This window comes from Lagenorhynchus albirostris, chromosome 7 (assembly GCF_949774975.1).
Source record: "Lagenorhynchus albirostris chromosome 7, mLagAlb1.1, whole genome shotgun sequence".
In the NCBI taxonomy this organism is placed as follows: domain Eukaryota; kingdom Metazoa; phylum Chordata; class Mammalia; order Artiodactyla; family Delphinidae; genus Lagenorhynchus; species Lagenorhynchus albirostris.
Genome location: NC_083101.1, coordinates 104520993 through 104539428, shown reverse-complemented (window position 1 = coordinate 104539428; position 18436 = coordinate 104520993). Strand labels below are relative to the sequence as shown.

Sequence of the window (18436 nt, the reverse complement as noted above, 5' to 3'; positions counted from 1 at the left end):
AAAAATGGTTGTAATGGCAAATTTTATGTTATATACAATTTACTGCTTCCCCAAATGGGGGGAAAAAGTCTTTAAGGTGCATTAACTATCTTCGGTATTTATGGAGAGGAAGGAACGTCCGTCGATTAGGGTCAGATCTCCCTAGGGAAAGCATGTACCCTTGCCTAAGATGCTCTTCTATATTCCATAGCCTAGAAGGAAGACATAAATGGGCAACATCTTAGACCTAAAGCGTGAGACATTTAGACAGGCCTGTAAGGGGAAAGAGAGGAATGTCCTCATGGAAGAGAGGGCAGACATAGGTCAGATGCAGGTGCTTCTTGTGCGGCCTGCCAAACTCTGCTTAAGACAGTGTTAGGTGTGCCTGTGCTGCATGATGGCTGCATGAAAATACTGACATCAGGACGGGGACAAGAACCCCTAATGCTAGGTATGCCCAAAGACAGCCCATCCTGGGAGAAGGCTACATGAAGTTTCCTGTAGAAAGGGGCTGGATGCCTATTAATCACAAGTTAAATGAAAGTGTATTCGCTCACTTAGTATCCAAAGATGGTCACTACCAGAGCCTCTCTGAGAAGTGGGATTTTTTCCTTTCCCTTTAAATCTGGGCTGGCCCAATGACTTCCTTAACCAAAAAAAATGGGGCAGAAGTCACATCGTAGCAGGCAGTCTCTAAAATGACCCTCGAAGTTCACTGTCTCCTGGTATTCACAGTCATGTGTACTCCCTTTCCCTTGAAGGTGGCATTAGACTCGTCGGCTCTCTTCTGAGACCAGGCTATGAAGACTAGGCTTCCATGTCAAAGGGACTCTGTCTCTGTGATCACTCTGCTGGGGGAAGCAGGCTGCCACGTGATGAGCAGCCCCACGGAGAGGCCCACATGGCATGGGGAGGAACGGTGGCCCTGAGACCAACGGCCCGTGAGAAACTGAAGCCTGCCAAAAACCATACAGTGAACTTGGAAGTGACCCTTCCATCCCAATTGAATCTTGAAATGATTACAGTCCCGGCTGACACTGTAAATGCAGCTTTATGAGATGCTCTGAGCCAGAGGCACCCAGCTAGGTCCCTTCTGGATTCCTTACCTACAGGGACCACGAGATAACTGCTTGTTGTTTTCAGCCACTACGTTTTGTGGCTTTTTTATTACGCAGCGATAAATGATGCATATAAGATGTTCTGCAACTTCTAAACCGAGGCCTTTCCTCCCTCCTCTTAGAGGCCAGCCTTCATGCTAGGAGCAGTTCAAGGCATGTGGAGAAGCAGCAAGGTGCTCACGTGGACAGTCTCAGCCAAGCACCCGCTACCAGCTAGAAGACAGACTCTAGGCGAGCCACCCCAGCAGCCGCCAGCCATTCAAGCCACTCCAGCCGAGGCCCTAGACATCATGGAACAGAGACAAGCCATCTTCTCCATGCCCTGCTGAATGTCTGACCTAGAGCATCACTGAGCAAATAAAATGGTTGTTTGAAGCCACTAAATTTTGGGGTGGTGTGTTCCACCACAATAAATAACCCAGACAACCACTAGTTAGTAGGATTTGCAGTAAGGTAACAGACCACACAGGGTATAGATCTGGGGCTTCTGACTGGTATACTAGACATCAGTGATTCATTCACAAATGGTGGGCAAACTGAACAACTGGATGCATTGGGAGGCACAGGATGAGGTGCGTAAGGAAACATTACCCTGTGGCTACGATCTAAAACCTAAATCCACCACTTAATGTCTTGAAAATGTGAGCCGTTGGTTAGAGTCAACAGTTTAAGCCAGACTGACCAAAGAAATCCCCTGTGTATCTCTTACTGGAATTAGAAATGCCCAAACTAAAAAGGCTCTATAATATCAGTATCTTGGTTGTTGCTAAAAAAAGGGAGCATCAGTATTTTCCAGCATTATTTAGTTACCTGCTCACCCAAATGGGAAGAATCTGCCAAAGCCCTGCCTCTAACAGATCTAAAAGAGAAAAGCTTTATCAAATTGAATGGGTTATAGCAATGTCAAACATTTAGAGAAAAGCACAGTACTAATCACATGAACGTGACACTGGTAAGGAGTTAACACTGCAACAAACCATAAAAGAGCCTTTGTGATAGACAGCAGATGGTGAGCAGTGCAGGCTAGACCACTTTGGAAAAGGCGTCCTTGCTCAGAAAAAAGCCTGTGAAGCATGTAACTTTACAATAAAGGCGGTCCTTTATATTAAAGCTCCCAGACCTCTCGGGCATATTATTAGGGACCACATAACTCTATTCCTCTACCCAAGCAGAAGTATACAGCTATCATTCCCAATACCCATAAACAAAAGGGAACAGGAATGGGGAGAAAAAGTCTACAAACGTAGGTGTGTCAACCAAATTAGCAAGGCTATCCTCCGAGACTTTAACCTTCACGTTTCGGAGAAACAGGAAGACTTGACAGCATGGATGTGGGAAGAGCAACAGCACTTGCCAAATGCAAATCCTGTTCCTCCAGTGCCAGCATATCTACTGGTATCACTAGCTTCTGCCTAGGAAACGTCACCAAAAATTCACTTGCCCACAAGATCCAAACAGTGGAAACTGACTAATGGCCTATTTGGGAATATTTGAAAAACATGCATTAATTAATATAGTCATGTGATGCCAAGTGAGAGATGGGTCCAATGCACTTGATATGCAATGTACTATATAACTGGTACCTGATTCATCTATAAATGAATAAACATCAAGTCAGGGAATAAAGAGTCCTGAAGTGAGCTATGCATCAATGCTCCACAGCAATACAGACACCACTTAGCACACATTTAGCTAATTTGATACCAAGCTAAGTAGTATTCTATGTCATCAGTGCTAGTCTGATTAATAAAGACGATGAAATTAATAAAGTTCTTGTTGTAAAGCAATATTTTATGTTGTACCTATTGTTCTTGAAAAGAAAGATATTCACCACCACCATGACAAAATCCCACTGGAACATGCACCAAAAAAGAAATATGTATGATCACAGTTAGAATATCAAAATGAAAGAAACAGAGGAATATACAGAGCCCTAATAACGTGCATTTAACGAGGGAATAGTTAGGGGATAATTTATGAAAAGATAAGTTATGAAAGGGATGAAACAGAAGCTATAAAAGAGCAAACAGCCTTTTCCCTTCCTTTCTGAGAAGTCCTATATTAACACATGCGGCACAAACCGGTTTGCATTTGGCAGGCTTCCTGTGTCCATTAGCAAATAGGTAAGCCAAAATAAGGAAAGCTTTTCTAGGCATTTTGGTAATGATTACAAGTCCATTACCAGACAGATCTAGTTACAAATGTACCCTTTTTTTTTTTCCAATTAGATTATAATGCAAAGAATAAAACTACCTTCACCTCAAAAGGAGGGAGATGTGTCACAGCCTGGAATACAGGCCAAGTTTCTGGGGCCCAGTAAGTAATCTCATTGGTAGTCATTGGTAGTTCATTGAAACAAAACGACTGTTACTTTCTGCCCACATATCATTTGATTAATCAGTGGCTCTGGGGCACAAGACCATTAATTTCAGTCCCAGGAAGCCATATCGGATGCTATAAGTCTCAGGCACATTGATTTTTTTCACTAGTGGGGATTGTACATGTGGCTTTAGAGTCATACAACTCTGAGCATCATGATCTAGAACGATGTCATCCCACGGTGACTCGTTTGCTCATCCTGTATTTAAGCTCTTCTCCCCTCTTCTCTGCCTTTTTAAAAGGTTTAAACAAAATGGCTATCAGCCTCTGACTTCAGTGATTTCTGTCATCAAACACTCAGACATTTTCCTCGTTTCTCATCATCGTTTGATCCGTCAGCCTGGTACAATTCTTGGCCAATGGCCATGTTAATTTTCTACTTGAAAGAACACAAATAGGATACCGCTTATGACGAAGGTAGTAGGGGGAGCTTGGGGAATAGCTGTTCATCTTGATGCACAGCAATTAGCTTGGCAAACAGAAACAGGAACATGATTGGATCTGATGCCTAGCCAAAATTGCCTAAAGGAAAAAAAATCATTTTGTTGGAGGTATTAAGTGGCTCTTTAAATAGTGGCTATCAACAGTTATATTTGCCCTTTGAGAAATCACACAGGCAGTGTGACATCAGAGATCTCCAGTTTCCATGGTGATTATTAGTGATGGCATTTCAAATGTTATGGTTAAGTTCTACAGTGTAATCTTTGCACTTTACACCATATGAGAGGGAAGGAAAAAACTGCTCCATCTTAACGTTTTTAAAGGAAAGAATGCTGATCATCCAAGTAGATAAACATCATGGCTTTTAAGGAGATACGATTTGTTAAACAGATGTGTGCTGATCGAAGCTACATGAGTAAGTTGATGAAAGATACTAAAGTACTTGGACTTAAGTATTAATTAACTTAATTAACTGCTTAGATTAATTAACTGCTTAGATATTTAGCAGCAATTAACTGTTATTTCCTGCCTACACATTATAAGCTGGTTGTTCTCATACTACTGATTTACCCATTTTTATATGTAGGAAAAGATGATTTTCTTACGCTGAAGCAACTAATCCTGAGTTGAGAAATAGTCTAAGTAGGGAAAAACTTGTCTTCCTCTGCAGTTAAGGACAATCTGCAGGGTGAAGACTGAGCGAGCTGCTCTGGCCCCATCAACATCCCTCAAAGGCAGGGTGGCATCTCCTCCTTCCTCTCTCTGCCCTCTCAGTCCATGTTCCCCACACACAGGAGATACTCAATACACGTAGTGTTTTGCTGTTGAAGTTAGCCATTTCATTTTTGCTTTGTTTAATTTTCACATTTAGAGTTGATGGTTAATTTTAAAACACACAGTTTACTTACTAAGACAATTTTATATACTTAAGCAGAATGAATAAACTTAAAAGTCACTCTGAGAAAGTGCTTCATTGGACTCTGATAAACAAGTTTTCAGTTTTCTCATGTAGCTATAAAGTTAGTCTTTTAAAAAAGATAAATCAGCTATAAAATATACAGTATGTACCTTTTATTAACAAAATATCTTGAGGTAACAGATAAAAACAATTTGGTTTTTAATACGGAAAAATAGACTATATGGAGTCTTTCTGACTAGTGATTCAAATCACATCTACTGTGTAGTTAATAATATTGTCTAGAGGCAGAATCAAAGGTTATAAATCCAAGAAAACAGAGAAAATCTGCTGGCAAGGTGAAGGGAAGTCACAATGAATCAGGATGTAATTAAAAAAAAAAATTCTACATAAATGCATTCCTCTTACAGTCACAGAAACCAGAATGATAAATGATCTGTCTCTCCCTTTACTCAAGCTACTAGTTATGCCAGGACAGAATACCTAGACCACCACCGTGTATGAGTTATGCAAAAGCCTACAGACCAGAACAAAGATGGATTTACAAATAAAGGACAAGGTCAGGGAAAAAAAAGTAGGACACAGGTCATAAAATATCACTACTTGGGACAGAAATGGACATGCCTCCACAAATCATGGCTAGGATTAGCTACCTACGGGAAACTTTATCATCAAATACCCCAAACTAAATGAGACTGAGATCAATTACTAATGAAATTAAAGGGTCTCTTAATATGGTTTTAGAAAAGGATCTACTTCATATGTAATCAGTACAACATAGCTGGTCTTGTTGAGAACCAAAAGAAATGAAGATATTAAGGGGCAGAATTCTAGACTGTCAGAACTGTAAAAGATAACCTAACCCACTTATTTTTAGTAAAGAAATAAAGGTCCATGGAGATCAAGCAACATTATTCAAGATCACAAGGAGAGCTACTGTCAATGCAGGAATAGAATCCTAACACCCCCGTCCAAGTGTCTCTTCTTACACACCACATCTAATGAAGTCTTGTGAATAAATGCAGCACACAAGCACCAGTACTATCACAAGGAGATTTGCATTCTAAGGATCAACCTATGGAGAATAATTCACTTTTTACAAAAACCAATTAAACACACACACACACAGCACTGTACTTAAATCAGAAAGACCAAAGTCAACTGAACAAATATGGAAGAAAAAAAACAACCAAAGAACACATTATGATTAAAAAAAACACTTTAAATCTGCCTTCCTTGAAGTTCTGAATAATGGACACCTCAGATGTCTGATTCAGAAACTTAAATAGAACAGTAATATATTACTAAATTAGAGAAATAAAATGCATCACACAGAGTAAATGTTCTTGGTGTTTTCATTTGAAGAGTGATCAGGTCGTCAGTCAAACAGCAAGTCAAGGCCCTAGCTGGTTTCCCCAGCACAGAGCAGTGGTGGGGAGGCTCACAGACCAGAGAGACGGGAAGTAACACAGAACTCCCTTGAGTGCCAAGAATGCATTCCAGGGCTGCTTCTGTAGAAACCCTCTGGCTAAGAGAAACCCCTGTACAGAAACCAAGAAGTCTTACTGTGACAACTAATAAGCAGAAAGGTTCTTCCCTGTTATTTTTAGCAAGTCTCTTCTTGTTATTTTAAAAGTTCTACAAGCAGATGATCTGAAATTGAGCTATTATTTAGAGTATAACAAAAGGCTAGAAAGAGGACAGACGCTGATTTCCACTTAGAAAGACACTGCTCAAAAAGCAGAAACTGAGGCTCTTACAGGCAACTGAATGTGACCTCAGGCAAGTCAGAGGCCCCTCTCTGCATGTAACATTTCTAAAAAGAGACAGATATCATGAAGGCAAATTAAATATAATGGAGAAGTGAAAGAATACAGATGTCCTGGGACTTCCCTGGTGGTGCCGTGGTTAAGAATCCGCCTGCCAATGCAGGGGACATGGGTTCGAGCCCTGGTCGGGGAAGATCCCACATGCCACAGAGCAACTAAGCCCATGCACCACAACTACTGAGCCTGTGCTCTAGAGCCCATGAGCCACAACTACTGAGCCCGTGTGCCACAACTACTGAAGCCCTTGCGCCTAGAACCCATGCTCTGCAACAAAAGAAGCCACCGCAGTGAGAAGCCCGCACACTGCAACAGAGTAGCCCCTGTCACCGCAACTAGAGAAAGCCCACGTGCAGCAACGAAGAACCAACACAGCCAAAAAAAAAAAAAAAAATGAAGAAAAAAAAAGAATACAGATGCCCTTCAGTTTTAAAACTGATCAAGTTCCCACAGATACCAGAAGATCACTTGATTGCATATCAGACTTTGGGAATGCAGGCACTGCCAGGGTCACAGAGAATATCTTTACCTTAGTGATTTGAAAGAGAATACTACATTTGGAAGAGAATACTAAAACCCTTGCTACTCAAAGTATGGTCTGAAGACAATCAGTATAGGTTATCACTGGGTGCTGGTTAGAAATCTAGGCTTTCAGGCCCCACCCCAGACCTAATGAGTCAGAATCTGCATTTTAACAAGATCTCCAGATGATTCACAAGCACATTAACGCTTGGGAAGTACTGTACTGAAAACACTGACAGTGCGCTGGCAAAAGAGGCCACTGAAATTTTGGGTAATCCACGGGTGCACATGTACAAAGAGTTCTGAGTCGGTCTGGCTCTTTCCTGGTACCAGGAAAGGCTGACTTCTGGACAACCACAGGCTAAACAAATGAGAAGTAAACATTTTCTTTATTACAAATATTGGCACCAATTAGGTGAACCTCACTTAGTTCCTACTTCTTTAGTGGGATTAAAGATAACACAGAAAAAACAGAGAACAGACTTGTGGTTGCCAAGGGGGGAGGGGGAGCGGGAGGGAGAGGGATGGATTGGGAGTTTGGGGTTAGTAGATACAAACTGTTACATTCAGAATGGATAAACAACAAGGTCCTACTGTATATCACAGGTAACTATATCCAGTCTCCTGGAGTAAACCATAATGGAAAAGAGTATAAAAAAGAATGTATATATGTGTATAACTGAGTCACTTTGCTGTACAGCAGAAATTAGTACAACACTGTAAATCAACTGTACTTCAATAAAAAATATTAAAGATAACACAGAAACATAGAGCTAGCCATGTTAAAAAATGCTTATTATCTGTCTGGATAATGCCAAAAACCATAGCCAGACTGAATAATCGATTAAGTGAGCCTGGGTCATTACATTTCCGTATTTGGAATCATTGAAATCTGGGCAAAGGTACTGATCTATTGATTGGCAACAACTTACTGATTTTTTTTAAAAAAGTGTCATTTCAACTTTCATTTAATAATGCCATAGTCTAATGGGAAAACAAATGCTGGAGGGAAAATAACCTGAATCTTGATCATGGCTTTCACCATGTTAGCTTCTTACTGAGAATAGCAAAGTCTGTGAGGATATGAGTGAAAGGGTGCATATGCGTTATTTCTTGCTCCACTTACAGCAGGCCTTCCTTTACATGCCCACTTCTCCACTTACCTGATGTCCTAGGCAAGGTAAGGGGAAAGCTTCCAAACAGGGGAAATCTGTTCCCCAGGAACAAAGTCACTGAAAACAATTTTTAAGGAGCAAGGAACTCTGCCTTTCAACATCTTGTACTGGCAACTAGGTTCTGTTTTAATTTCCAGAATGATACTGACAAATCTCCACACTGACTTATGATTTTCTTAGATCCATATCATCAAATTTCATTTTTCCCAGACAGAGTAACTGGGCACAAAGCACAAGAGACCAGTGTGACAGACCACGAGGAAGACAGGATATGGATTACTGGCCTGGCCACTCAAGAGATGGAGAGCTTCTGCAAGCTCTATTCCGCCAAACTGCTTACAGGAATTTTCTTTGTGCTTGAGCACCAGCCTTTCCCTATTTGGCTCTGCCCAATTTTGAACATAATAATCATATATGGGGAAAAGAGAGGCCTGAGGTACTTTTCATTGTGGTACCAAGTTAAAAATGTGAACGAATCATGAACTTTGCCCTCCCCCAGTTACCTGATATAACAGCTATTTTCCCAGATCCATGTTCTTCTCTAGCTATTCTTTCTGCTTCTTCCATCAGTAGCATGCCAAATCCCTGTAAGAGGCAATGGAGGGGTTAGGGAATTAAGAAGGGAAGAAGTCATTAAGAGGAGTCCATAAAACAAGAAGGGTAATATTTTGTAGCTGCTAAACTCTTTTAAGATAAGAGTGACAAAAAACCATTTACGGGGGTAAGGAAAAGTTTCACTATTCAATTGTACCAGAAGCACACTGTAGCAGACTAGGAATAACTGCAACAAAAGCCATCAAAAGGTATTCTGTGGGTGACTAATCTAGTCACAGCAAGGGGGTAATTGCCTCTCGACTTGTCTCTTTTTAAACAAGTTCTAGGCAATCTCCAGGTGATGAAAGTCTGGGGCACCTACCCTTGTATTATTAGTCACCCCTTCAATTTCTAAAAAGCTTTTTGAAACCAGGCAATATTCTTAAATCACCAATATGGGGGTTTATGCTACATCCACCATTAGCAGTTTTAACCTATTCTCCTGAAATTTAAAAAAGTGAGTTATTTATTTAGGTTGTTTGGGGGAGTGGAATAGTGTTCCACTATATATATCACATAGCTTGCTTGTCTTTACGAAGTGCTTTAACATTTCATAAGTGCTTTCTTTCAAATTATCATCTCCTTCGATCCCAAAATAGTTGAATCATACGAAATTGCCAGTATTAGACCATTACTGACTTTCAAAAATAGCAATTTCATACGGTTCAGTCTATTATTATATTCCACTTGACTGAGTCTCAGTTTGTCTCTCCCTCCCCCTCCCTCACACCCAAAGGGGAGCAATTTAAAGAGAAAACATCTCTGAACAACTGTAGTATTATACTGGTTCCTGTTTCTACACTTCCCGAATTTCCCCTCTCCTTTTCCTCTGCTCCCACCCTTGCCCCATTCTTTTTCTCTTTTCCTCCTTTGAGCAATTTCTTAATCACAGTCAAACAGAAATGGAATACATTTCTGTATTCCATCCATACATGGATACCTGATGCTGAAATTTAGTGGGATCCCGACTGCTGACGGGGACGACACTTCCATACACATGCAGCTCTCGGACTATGGACACCCCGCCGACCAATTCGAAACGGAATGTCTCCTCTGAGCACTTCCGTAATCTCAGGAGGCCAATCAAAATGTCTTGATCGGGGTCTTCATAGGATAAGAATGTCTCCCAGCCACCATTTGCAACATAATCTCTTCTTACCAATTCAACCTGTTTCATAAAAAGCCACGCAAGAACTTTTTTTTTAAACTAGAGAACAAAGTACATTTCTATTATTATATATGTTTATTTAGACTAATATCCACGATTAGGGATAAAGAATAAATAACCACAAATTATGTTTCTTTTTACTTGTCTCCTCTCAATAGCACTGATTAAATGAGAGTTCATGACTTGTTCGTGGACTATAAAAAAGGAAACCAGTTTTACAATTTCATAAATATCTGAACCTCATTAACCTTGTGATTCTTACAGTTTGGCTCAGTAAATGCTTCCATGTATTTAAATCTGATCCTCCATGAAGAGTCTCTAAGGTAAAATTATACATTATGTCACGTGTGCAGCTCTTGGGAGCACCCTGAGGCCGCAGAACTGTCAGGTACTCAATGGTTTTCTTTTCTAGTCCTTACCTCCTCCACTAAAACCTGCTTTTAGGGGAAAAAATGTGTTACTGGTTACTTATTCCTTGATGGAATTTTTTAAAAAAGTATCCCACAGGACCTTTAAAATAGTATGCCTAGTTATGAGATTAACACGTTAAAGAAAATCCAATCACCGGAGAGGGGCTTTTGGGGAAGCTTTTGTGTTAGCAGTCTACATGGGCTTTTGACTCTTGCCTCCTGCTCAAGTGTCCCTCGTACTTTGCGTAAATATAAGCAATATGCATGCAGAGAAAGCTACATATGTGGGCATGGTCACACCCAGATACACTGAAAATGGGCAGACTGGACCCACAGCGAGGTGAATAAACAGACTAATACTGATATTCCTCCTCAACTTAATGTTTGCTGAATAACTGGATTGCACAAGAATTTGACAAAATGACTAACTATGCTTGGGTCTACTTTTTTCCTCAAAAGATCCAAAATGTGAAAAATGTCAATCAAATAAACAATTCACTTTGAGAACAGGAATATCAATGCAGATCTACTCTAGCCTTTCTCAAATGGGCTCCTACACGACAGCTAACCCCCACAGAAAATCTGGCAAATGGCTAACACGATGTCATTCTAGGAGAGAAGTTAATTCATCACAAACACGTTGTGTGGAACCCCTGTTGATATGGCTGATCTATTCGCTTGATTACCATCAACAGGCAATAACTGAACAGTTGCACACAGAGATAAGCACATGACACCCAGCTTTACCTGAAGGTAGCCACTAGTCACATTTGGCTATTTACATTGGAATTACTTGAAATTAAATGAAATTAAAAACTAAGTTCTTCTTTGCACTAGCCACATTTCAAGTCCCATGTGACTGGTAGCTGATACCCTATTAGACGGCACAGATTACGGAACATTTCCAGCACTACGGAAAGTTCTACTGGACAGTGCTGATCTACAATGAAGTTCAAACTTGGTTTTCCTAACCTGGCTCTTCTAGAGTTGAGCCACCCTCATATCTGGCTTTCCTGGCTTGACTTCATTCTGAATTACTCTTTGCTCTTAGTTTACTCATTAACTTCTAGGGTTTGGTCCTACTGGTAAGTAGGTGTAGGCCCAGGCTTGACAAAGATTAATGAACAGGACCCAATCTCTCTATAAAATGAAGAAACTAACCTGGTATGGACGCACTTTGTGATGAATTTCTTGGATTCCAACCTCTCTGGTTCTCACGTCTCGACACTGCCAAAAAAAAAGAAAGGAAAGAAAGAAAGAAAAGAAAGAAAAAAAAGTGGGAAGGGGGGGCAAATATAAAACTGGTAACTAATTCAATTTTTATTGAAACTTCTCCACCAAATCCTGCGCTCAAAATTAAGTTTGGACATAATTTACATTGAGGTAAAAGAAATGAATTAAAAATGAAGCCATCTTTAATAAACCTGAGGATAGGGAAAAACAAACTAGAAATACATGAAGTTGGTACAGCATTGCTTTTAAAATAAGTTTAGAATCCAAAGGAGATCAATATACAATATTGAAAGTAAAGAACATACATTCTAAAATCTGAAAATCCAGAGGATATAACTGTATCTGAAAGTGCAACCCAAAACTATGTCTACCAAAGAGTAAAAACTGAATTCCTGGGCTTCCCTGGTGGCGCAGTGGTTGCGAGTCCGCCTGCCAATGCAGGGGACACAGGTTCGTGCCCCAGTCTGGGAAGATCCCACATGCTGCGGAGTGGCTGGGCCCACGAGCCATGGCTGCTGGGCCTGCGCGTCCAGAGCCTGTGCTCCGCAACGGGAGAGGCCACAGCAGTGAGAGGCCCGCGTACCGCAAAAAAAAAAAACAAGAAAAAAAAAAGAAAAAACCCAATTCCTAATTTTTTAAAACCTTCACCATTTTATGGCAGTTAACATTTTTAGCATCACCATATTTGTATCATTTTAGGAATGTCAGAAAGAGGGAAGCTAAGACTGCTGTTTTTTGCAGAGAAGGGCTCTGTGGAAGAAAGGATGGGAGGGAGGAAGGAAGGGAAGGAAGAAGAATGGAAAGAAAGAACCTTGAACTATTTATTATACAATCTGAACCACAGTCACAGATTGGCTCTTTGAGTGTCCCTGGGAAGCACAAAGCTGCCTGTGGATGATACGGAAGCAGTGCCTGGTCTGCACGGCCAAGCTATGTGATGTAACTCTTGCTTCTATTCCACAACCCAGTGTGCAGGCTACACAGCCTGACATTTATAATTACAGTAACTATTATATGCCCTATGGTATATTTCCCCCTATAGAACTGTAAAAATTATTTCCAGGATTCTAACATTTTCCATCAGTGAGAAAAGATTGCCATAGGAAATCTGATGATGTCATGCAGCTATACTACTAATAGTATATTTAGTATATATATGGATGGAATTCCATGAGAAAAATAAGAGCTCATTATTCAGTTCTAAAAGAACTAAGCTATTTCCATGTCCCGGGAACCCATATTACATGCTTTTAATGAACACTTGCATGCTTTTTTCTTTTTTTTTGGAGGGGAGGGGAATGCTTTTTAAGGCAGAGATTGGTGTGTGCTTATTTTCTAGTAAAGACACTGCCTATGAGAACTGGATGTCTTTCGGTGTGACTGCATTCCAGCCTTTAGACTCAATCCCAGTTTACCTTACGACAGGCTATCACGGGTTAAGAGGGGTACAGGGTTAAAAACAGTGCCTGGTTGATGAGGTCAGCAGGCTGAGCAGGCCGGGTGGGTCACTGGGCAGTGGTATTCTCAGGAGAAGGAGCTGGACGACAAGGACAGGCAGGGACTGGGAGGCTGAGCAGGCACACGCTCTTGTTTGGGGCTTTCATTACTGTACATACATTTGCTGTTTTTCTAGAACTGAAATTTTTTTTTGCGGGGGAGGGTAGAATAAGCCATAATGTTCACAAATTCTCCTACGGACAAACAACTTTCTGAAAAATTTTCTCCATAATATATTGACAGAGGACAAAATGTTTTGGGTAGGTCCACAAACATGATATGCAGTCCTCTCAACGACATCTTTCGAAGTGGGGTCCATGTTTGCACTGTGCATGAGAACCTCCCACAGCTCCATCCCAGATGGAGTGAACGAGAATCTTTGAAGGCAGAGGCGAGGAATCAGTGCTCAGGCCTAGACACCCTCCTGGCCTTTTCTCTTTAGCAGCTCTGAGAAATAGCTCCTAGGGCACTGAGTTTCAAACCTTATCGTGATTTCAGAATCATCTACAGACTGTCAAATTGCAGATTCCCGGGCTCTTTCAGGGAAAGCAGAAAGGAGGTGTTTAGTAAATATTTGTGAAATAAATGAGTGAGTGAATAGACATGGGGGTGGGGCAGGGCGAGGGAGACTGGTATATCTGGGCAATAACATTGCTAATTATTTCAGTATGTAAGCCTTGTTTCTTCAACTGTTGTATTCTTCTCTAACCACTAGTCAAGAATTGAACACCCAATACTTCAAAACAAAAAAAAAGTTTTTTAAAAAAAGGAGTTGAACACATAGTTGGCAATCTGACAAGGCAGGAAAAACAACCATTAAATTGACAAACCTACGCTCTTTTAGAAGAAAGCAGAGGGGTGTAGGGGATAGGATGCAGACTTTGCAACCACTAGCTTCAATTTCAATGTGTTATACAGTAAGAATGGCTTCAATACATGAAAGCTTTTTGACCAAACCTGTAAGTTTGTAATGTGATAGTATCACAGGTTTTCGTGTCTCAGACTACTTTGATCTCAACAGTTATGGTCAGGCTCTTACCTGTATTCCAAGGTCTTTCATTCTTGCAAATGCCAGCTCTCTCAAGTTACCATGCTCTACTCCTGAGCTGACTAAGGGCATTGGAATATCTCTGTAGGAGAAAAACATCAGCTGTTGTAAAATATAAGTCACTCTCTACAGCAGTAAAAGGCAGGGATATTTAAAAAAACAAAAAGAACAAAACCACCCCTTCCCCACCTCAAAACCAACCAGGAAAGCAGAGGTTGAATATTCTGACCCAAAAGCAAGGTTCACCGCTTTTCTACCTCCCAGTTTTCCCATCTATGAAATTATGATTTTCACCTATCACTCAGGGTTTTTCTAAGAAACATCTGATGAAAACACTATATAAGATTACAAAGTACAAAACAAATGCCCAATAACCATTAGTAATGATTTTTGGCTGAAGAAACAGACATCTGTACTAAACAAAACAAGAAATAAAACTGTTTTTTACAAAGTTTTTACAAAGTCCAATTTCAGAGGAGAAATAAAAATTATTATTAACACACTGATTTATAGCTTACAAACACTTTCCCATACAGTTGCCGAATGACAAGTAACCAGGAAGCGCAAAAGCCTGGCTTAGACAACTGGTCTCAAAGAATAAATTTTTTCCCATTTCCTAAAAATCTAAATTAGAAGTGACTCTGCATTCGAAGAATAAGAACTTGCCTAAAGATGAGAGTAGATAAAAATTTTTTTCCTGGCATTAATATAGTGTAAAGTGCCCAGTACCAAGGAAATGTCAAGCAAAAGTTGAAATTATGAGTTTCATTTTAGTAGCCCCCACTATCCCTTCTAGACAAAAATCAGTATCTAAAGACAGTTTAAAAAAAAACCCTAAAGTAAGAATATGCTCAGCACATCTCCAGTTTAAAGACAAATCCCCTATTTCTTTTGTCTAATATTTGGTTGATTAGAAGACTTGGAGAATATGTCATTTATCTTTTCTTCTCATTTTTGCTTTTGAATCAGCTTGAGTCTTTTCCTTCTCTTTTCACTTATCCCTCCAAATGTTAAGTAAATAAAATTAGCTAATTCATCTATTTGATTCTAATAAGATATTCCCCAATCACTCAAAAAAGTATCAAAAGCCAATTGATAAGCATTAGAAACTATACACAATAAATCTATCAGGCTCTGGAAACAACTATAAAGCACTGATAAGCCAAAATTCTTTAAGAGAAAGACATACCAAGGAGTTCAAAGTGAGAGCAACATAAAAAACATATTTTAGAGTGATTAGTTAATAGATACGGTTTACTTATACTTTCTAGTAAAATAAACTTTCTATCTTCGGAAATTTCTTAAAATCAAATTCATCTTAAATCAGTAAGCAGATGAAACCGAAAGAAGGCTAGTCAACTAAAAAGTATAGTTTATTTTAACAAGAAATGCACAAACAACTGTTTTAAATATTTTACTATTTCATATTATATAAGTCAAAGTTAGTCTTCCACATGTCCCTTTTAACCCTGAAATATTTTATAAATCACTCACAAATACATACGTATAGTTTCACAACAGAGTAAAATTTTGAACACTGTTATACATCATGTGAAATTAATCTGATAAAACCAATGGCAACCACTGTTAGTGATAGGGACAAAGTAAAGGGACAAATTAGGCAATTAAATAGTTAATCCCACTAGGGGATTGTAAGTAAAGAAAAAAGTATGGGAGACCCCTGTAAGTTAATGGTCATTCAAGAAAGCAGGTTTGCTTAACCACAAAGCCAAGCAGGCCTGCTTAGCAACAAAACCCATGCATGAGACAAGCCCTAAAACAATAAAAACAAGGGTGACATGAGACCTACATCCTGCCCAGTGAGCTCAGTAAGTTAATGATCCCTAGGACATGCTCTCTGCACACATAAAAAACAGTACTTTATGGAAAGGTGACATTTCAAAGTGAAAGACCTGAAATAATTTTTCCATAGTGCCATGACAGTCCTGGCTTGACCATGTAGGGACAAGAAAACTCCCGTGCCCAATCTGGAGGAGGAGCTGATGATGGAAGCACGACGTCTACTCAAGAATGAGGAAGAAGGTGGTCTTTTCACCCTCCCCACTTTTCCTTTGATTACAAAACTGTAGCCCACTAAGTTCTCAGGGCGCAGCACCTTCTTGCCCAGCCGCTTGTAAGCCTCACAAGCATCCTATTCTATTCTAATAAATCACTGCTTATCTATCACTTTGACTCTCGCTGAATTCTTTCTGTGCTGAGACATAAAAGACCGGGCTCCTTGGGGCCCCCCTGAAACGACACTTATCGGTTTCGGCAGTACCCATTACACGAGATACATCTGATTCTTGTTATTCATGGCAGTGAAGTCCTATAATGTGCCATGAACACTGAATTAGCAAACAGTGAAGCACTGCTCCTATGGAAAATGCAGGGTTAGGTTCCTGTGAGCCTTTAGTCCATTTTCTCCAACTGATCAACATGTAACCTTGTTTTATGTGGGTTTCCAGCTAAAAACACTTTATTTAACACAGAATTGATTCGGTAACATTGCACTTGTGGCCAATAGCACTATAATTCATGCTGCAATGAAGCTTATCTAACACATTCATTTTCTTTGTAAGACACATCACAGCCTTCTTGTACTTAGGAACACTAGATAGACAGCACCTCGGCACTACATGTGGGGGCTATTTTAAACAGCAAAATCAACAAAAAGCATAAAAATGTGAAAAATATGTTATTAAATGGACTGTGAAAGGACACTTGTTACAGTATGAGAGCTGAAACAAGTACACTGCATCATGCCAATATCCTGCTCCTCACCAAGCCTCCAACTACCAGTCTAGCATCCACCGATGACTCCTTCTGTATCACCGTCCCTATAATAGACATCAATGGTGATTATCTATTTCTACCACCCCTTCTGCATTTATTAGTTGAGCTTGTATATTAAGGAAGAATGTTCCCTTCTCTATTTATTCATTTATTTATAAATGCATAGATTTCTATTTTATTCAATGAGCTGTAATCTGATATTAACAGTATTTATTTTGTTGCTTACATTAGATTTGGTCAGTGGGCATGCATTCAGGCTGGCTTTGGGGTCCTTTTGACATGTTCCCACCATTCTTTGAATATTTCTTTACTTTCTGGAACAACATGATGTTACACGTTGATCTTATATGTTTGCTGCCCCAGTCCTAGAATTGGCCACTTATCCAAGCATCGCTGATTCCTTTTAGTGGAGGGTGGTATTTAGAAACCAAGATCTGAGCACTCATTGTGCTCATTACTATTGAGGTATCATTGCCTCTAGACCCTTTCAGTGTACACAACTAAGAAATTTATGTATGTATACACATATGTGTATATATATTTATATTCATATATTCAAATATATAAACATTATGACCGTTTCTACATACAAATTTAAAAAGCTGTGAAATCATGCTGATAATTACAATTCTAATCCAGTGCCTCAGTGTTCTTTTCAGCTTTCTACCCTTCAATGTCTGTAAATCCCTTTGGACAGTGAGAAACCTGGCTTCCTTATCTTTAGTATATTTATTTGCTTGCTAAATCAAACAACTTATTTGCTCAATACAACCAATCTCCCAACTACTCTTGGTGACACCTCTGCACTCACTATTACTCTACATTTCTTCAGATGCCAAGCATGCTGCTCTCAACACCTCTGTGGCACTGCTCTGGAGGTGATGGGAAGGGGAGATGAAGGGAAAGGAAGATGGGCTCTACAAGTATTGTTAATAATGAACCGGTCCTTGGGCTCCCCTGGTGGCGCAGTGGTTGGGAGTCCGCCTGCCGATGCAGGGGACGCGGGTTCACGCCCCGGTCCGGGAAGATCCCACATGTCGTGTGAGCAGCTGGGCCCGTGAGCCATGGCCGCTGAGCCTGCGCGTCCGGAGCCTGTTGCTCCGCAACGGGAGAGGCCACTGCAGTGAGAGGCCCGTGTACCACAAAAAAACCAAAAAAAAACAGTTTGCCACAAATAAACAATACAGTAATAATGAACCGGTCCTTTTTTTTTTTTTAACATCTTTATTGGAGTATAATTGCTTTACGATGGTGTGTTAGTTTCTGCTTTATAACAAAGTGAATCAGCTATACACATACATATATCCCCATATCTCCTCCCTCTTGCGTCTCCC

At 40.1% G+C, this 18436-nt stretch overlaps 1 protein-coding gene across 1 annotated transcript in view; it reads right to left on the bottom strand.

The window, feature by feature from the left end:
* The window catches only part of ELP3 (elongator acetyltransferase complex subunit 3), a 111485-nt gene that overhangs the window by 19779 nt on the left and 73270 nt on the right, over nucleotides 1-18436 (bottom strand). The window contains exons 11-14 of the mRNA XM_060155761.1: nucleotides 14298-14388; nucleotides 11690-11755; nucleotides 9891-10118; nucleotides 8860-8941 (exon numbers count right to left, since the gene is read on the bottom strand). Coding sequence (XP_060011744.1) covers nucleotides 8860-8941; nucleotides 9891-10118; nucleotides 11690-11755; nucleotides 14298-14388 — 467 coding nt within the window. The remainder of the gene's footprint in view (nucleotides 1-8859; nucleotides 8942-9890; nucleotides 10119-11689; nucleotides 11756-14297; nucleotides 14389-18436) is intronic.